The sequence below is a fragment of the Atta colombica genome, unplaced genomic scaffold (genome assembly GCF_001594045.1).
Source record: "Atta colombica isolate Treedump-2 unplaced genomic scaffold, Acol1.0 scaffold229, whole genome shotgun sequence".
Lineage (NCBI taxonomy): Eukaryota > Metazoa > Arthropoda > Insecta > Hymenoptera > Formicidae > Atta > Atta colombica.
Genome location: NW_017259326.1, coordinates 388,852 through 393,980, shown reverse-complemented (window position 1 = coordinate 393,980; position 5,129 = coordinate 388,852). Strand labels below are relative to the sequence as shown.

General features: G+C 30.7%; 1 protein-coding gene across 1 annotated transcript in view; it reads left to right on the top strand.

Annotated features, from left to right (window-relative positions):
- LOC108688369 overlaps positions 1-5,129 on the top strand; it is a 135,299-nt gene that overhangs the window by 92,893 nt on the left and 37,277 nt on the right. The window contains exons 3-4 of the mRNA XM_018194609.1: positions 3,076-3,333; positions 4,667-4,900. Of these exons, the coding sequence (XP_018050098.1) occupies positions 4,768-4,900 (133 nt within the window). The 5' untranslated portion in view covers positions 3,076-3,333; positions 4,667-4,767. The remainder of the gene's footprint in view (positions 1-3,075; positions 3,334-4,666; positions 4,901-5,129) is intronic.

Here is a 5,129-nt window from a genome sequence, read left to right as displayed (position 1 = left end):
ATATATATATATATATATATGTATCACTGATAGGGCGGTATATAAAAAACAAAAATCCGTATACAAAAGATCACACAGTTAGCATTCAAGAAAAGTGAGCGAATTAAAATTTGTGAAATGGCTCATTGTAATTATTTGTTGCATTCTTATTCTTATATTATTAATCTTTATACAGTTAAAAACCATGATACACAGAAAACTAGGGAAATAAAGAATAGCGAATAAGTCACAGTATGGAGTCCGTAAGATAATAACCTTATTATTACCATTGTCTTATTGTTTAAGTTCTTTTTGTATGTCATAACCTTTACAGTTTTAATATATTTTCCTGCGTGTTTTTATTTATTTATTATATTCGAGTTGTTTACTTAAATAATACTTTTAACGCTCTAATAAACGATATGTTATTGAAAATTATTGTCGTGGTGAATAATAGATAGGAAATTGACATCGTTATTAGCCTGTTTTTTGCGTTCTCTTCAAGGGAAAAAGCACTCGATACTGATCCAATTAGACTCTACGATCTTCTCCGCTAACTCGTCTCGTCTCAGAGAGTAGAAATTTGCTGGAAGCTGGAATCTAAAGTCACGTGGATATTGCGTCATAGTTAGCCACTTTGCTGAGGAATGATTACTCCTTTTCGAGCATCCTACGCCTTTTTATCTCGTGCATACCCTAGAGAGTGTGTAAAAGAAGGTTGCAAACTTAACTAATAATTCGCCTTTAAACATTAATATATAGTTCTGGGATATAAAGATTAATTATCTTCTTTAAAAATTACTTCTCATACTTTTATCTCTATAAGATTAAATTTTGATTAAGATTGAATTTTGATTTATTTTGTGATCATAAATTTGTTATCTATTTGAAATTACAATTTATATTCAATATATCATGTAAACACTGTAAATAATAAAATGTTAATTTTAACTTAAAAACGTATAGTGGACTTTCTGAAATATGCAAAAATGTTTCAGAAAGTCCACTATATGTTTTTAAGTTAAAATTAACAAAATTAATAAATATATAACGCTCACTTGTAACTAAACAATATAAAAGTGATATTAAGTGATACTACTATATGAGCAATAGCTAGATTACAATTGCTAGAACATAATATTTCAAATAACATCAAATAAAGTAAAAACAAATGTTTTGACCAAAACATTCGATCATTATCAATGTTGATATCATAAATATAAGATTACATTCTAAACGGTTGTAAACGCAAATTATATTAAATGACTGTAATTACACATAATTAATTCAGTTATAAAAATTTAATGATAGTACGCAATTTGATGTACAAAATCCTGCATCATCTCTCTATTATCACAAATGTTCGTAGGTATAAGATACGTTATTGAAAGCAAGGTAATACAATATGATCGCAACTCCAAAAAAATTATCTGCATTAATCATCCTACTCATGATATATTCACAAGAATCTTCAAATGATACATTAGTGTGAAATCTGTAAATACATAATAAACAATAAAGGTGTAAAAATTCTACCGTTTAGGATGTAATCTTATATTTATGATATTAACATTGATAATGATCGAATGTTCTAATCGAATATATTTGAAATATATGTCAAAATGTTTTTATTTTATTTGATGTTATTTGAAATATTATGTTTTAGCTGGAATCTAACTATTGCTCATACACTTTAGTATCACTTTTATATTGTTTAGTTAAAATTAACATTTTATTTTTTTACAGTGTAATAATTTTCTAATTGTAATTAAATTAGATTTGAAGATTAAAATCGGTATTACACTGATTTTTATATTTTTTTTGTCAAAAAAATGTAATCTGAAATTAAGAATCACCCTTAGAAATTTTGATACAAATCTCCCGACTCGCATACTTAATGGAAAAATCGATATTTACTTCTGATGATATCAATGTAAATTTTAATATCTTGCAGCAATAAGTCGTGATAAGAATGATGCTCAGGACAAATTTACGAAAATGTCATCATAAATTTACAATGCCGCTCGTACGTCTTCTTTTCTGAGGCGTCGCCTGACGTAGTTTGAGGTGGTAAGTGCCAAGGGTGGCACCAGCTATATCGCGGCTTCTAATTTCCACCGGCGACCTTGGGCAAAGAAATCGTAAATTTCTCACGCCCACGAGTTTTACCTGGGCGTGGCAGGCACGACAAGAAGAAACAGATAGAGACGGCCGAAGAGATGGGAATCTTTTTCCGAGAATTGAAAGTTCTTTCGTTTTCGCGATATTCCAACGGATCATTTGTCCACGAAATGTTTCTTTATCCTAAAAAATTTTACATGTTTTGTAGCTTTTTCATTCTCATTATTACAAAGTCATAAAAATGTTTCCTTTAATCCTGAATAGAAATCGTATCCTGAATAATATCGTCGGAAAAGTTGCTCTAAGCAAAGAAAAAACATATTTCTTTAATCAGAAGAGAGAATTCTGTTTCCTGATTTTCTCGAATTTTTCTTCACGGTACGAATTGGCAAATGAAGAATGTAATAACTGTAAAAATTATTCATTAAGTCAATAATAAAATATGATGCTTTCAATTTTTACTTTTACTAAACGAAAAACAATTAGAGTATGTCGTTTAGTGCATTTAAATTTGTCATGTAGCTTTTAGATCTCGAATTTTGCTGTTAATTCTCATGATAAATTTCAATTGCATTTCAATTTTACAATGTATTTCCGACATAGTACTGATTATAGCACAACCTGTACTTTGCGTACTGTTGTTGGGGAAAGGTCCACGACCGTACTCTGTAATCAAAGCACTTTCGCTTCACCAAGTCAAAAGCAGTAAACATATTTCGTATCTTGGCGCAGGTGCACATCCTACTTTGATACATTGAAAAAATTTACTAAATAATATATATTTCTTTTTATAGTACTAAATAAACGTTTACTTACACACTAAATAAATATTTACTCAATAAAAAAAGATAGGTAAATTAAATTAATGGTTTTTGTACTAAATAAATATATTTAGTAAATATTTACTTAGAACTATTCAAACATTATATTTTTATTACCAAAGTCAAACACATTTAATTAATTCCTTTGTCACAGGATGGACCATGAGGAAACGTGGTACCGGCTGGTTGTAGACGAACGGTCGGCCACGCTTGCACCCCATCGTCGGTCGTCGTTGTTGACGAGTTCCCGGTACGTCCAATTCCGAAGCAAGCGGCAAGTGTCGTATATAACAGCAGACACAAGTTCGATAGGTGCGATAATCGGGGGTGGCTCGGTTGTTGCCGCCGCCGGGCCGGCGATGCGACGATGAGCTCGCCGAGGGTGTTGCTACCCCTCCACACCCGACCAAAGGTGAGATAATCTTGAAACTTTCTCTTTTGATTGTGTATTGCTGATCTTACATGCATCTACATGCTTTCTTCTTTTCTTTCTTATTAATTGGGAAGATTTTGATTTGGTATTTAATTTTTAATTATCTTTTTGTGATTTAAACACGATATTTTTTTTAAATATTGGATGAGTGTAAAAATTCGTGCCTAATTTATTATTTAAAATTCAAACAGCTGTTATTTTTGTTAAAAATAAAATAAAATCTCTTATTCTATTTGATGAGAGAATTTAAGAATTTGTTTTTTTAAATTATGATGATTTTGATAGAGTTGTGAGCAATCAAAGTCAAAATATTTCTTTTATTTAATTCGTAACAACTCAGTAATGAAAAATCATAGGGACATTTTTTTAAAACGATTTTAAAAGGAAAACTTTAAAAAGCTTTAAGCTTTTATATTAGAAATTAAAAAATTTTTGCACATTTTCTTGGACAAGTTCACAAAAGAAAAAATGAAGAAAAATGAAGACAAAATTTCCCGTTTTGTTTAATTCTATGTATAAAAATTACAAAACTCACATAAATTAAAAAAATATAGTAACCATTTGAAAGTAGAGATTTCAGGCTTTAAAATCTTTTTTTTAAATTTAAATTTTGTTAAATTTTTAACAAAATTGCAGTTATTTGAACTTTGAATAATAAATCAGGCACGAATTTTTGCACTCAATAGAAGTATTTTCTTAAAAAAAAAAAAAAAAAGGATTAATTGATAATTTATCGCAAATCACGCAAAATCACTCTGTACTTAAATATTTTCCATTTCTTAAAATTGATACTTTTCCTAATTGAAAAATGTCATATTTTTTGAAAGTTAAATTATATTCGAATAAGTCATTTCTAGTTTGATAAACAGTTCTAATATTGATATGTTAAATAGTTAAAAGAGATATATTATATTTTTGTGAAAACAAAATTATCCTCGAATAAGTCATTATTTTTTATTTTATTTGGCATGTAGAGGGGCTATCTTGTGTAACATAAAACATCACGTTTATTATACATCAAACTTTAATTCAAGCAATCTTGAGATATTATTGACATGGCAATACATGGTATATATGTTATTGATTCATTTATTTTTTTGATTTTTACATAATAAGGGGAAAGTAAGAAGGATAAAGTAACGAAACGTATAATCATGAGTGCGAAAATATTGGTGCACGAAGTAATATTGCTTCTTCTTCGTGCCTAGCGAGCGTTACATTGCGAAACTCGATAAACAGAATGCTGAAGAACGTTGTTATTGCGAAGGATAACGGTTTCGTGCCTAAGTTTCTCACCTTTGTGTCTCGACAGCCCCGCGTAATAGCAAGGCCGGGTAGTCTCGAAAACTGCATCAACCAGGCCAAGCGACGAGGAGCGGCAGGCGGTTCAAGGCCGAAACTATCCGCGTGGCCATGGACCACGAGACGAGGAACGGAACCGGCAGCAACGACAACGAGGAGTACACCAATATTTACTTCATCGTCGGCGACCGCAGGGAGACGGCCACTTACAAGGCAAACCAGGTCACGGACATGGAACTCAAGGGTGAGTGGGAAAGTTTTATTACCTCGCTGGTGAAAAGTTTCATCGACTTTTCTGTCGTCCTCGAACAAATTTTTTTATTTATTTAACGCAAAATATTCGTGCGTGGTGAGAAAGTACACACATGTGTTGTGCGCGGTGGGAAAGTTCAACTAGTTTTCATAAAATCGTCATCCATATTGACAAAAATAAAACAGAATTCTAGATTAATTGCAAGTTATATTAATGTTTT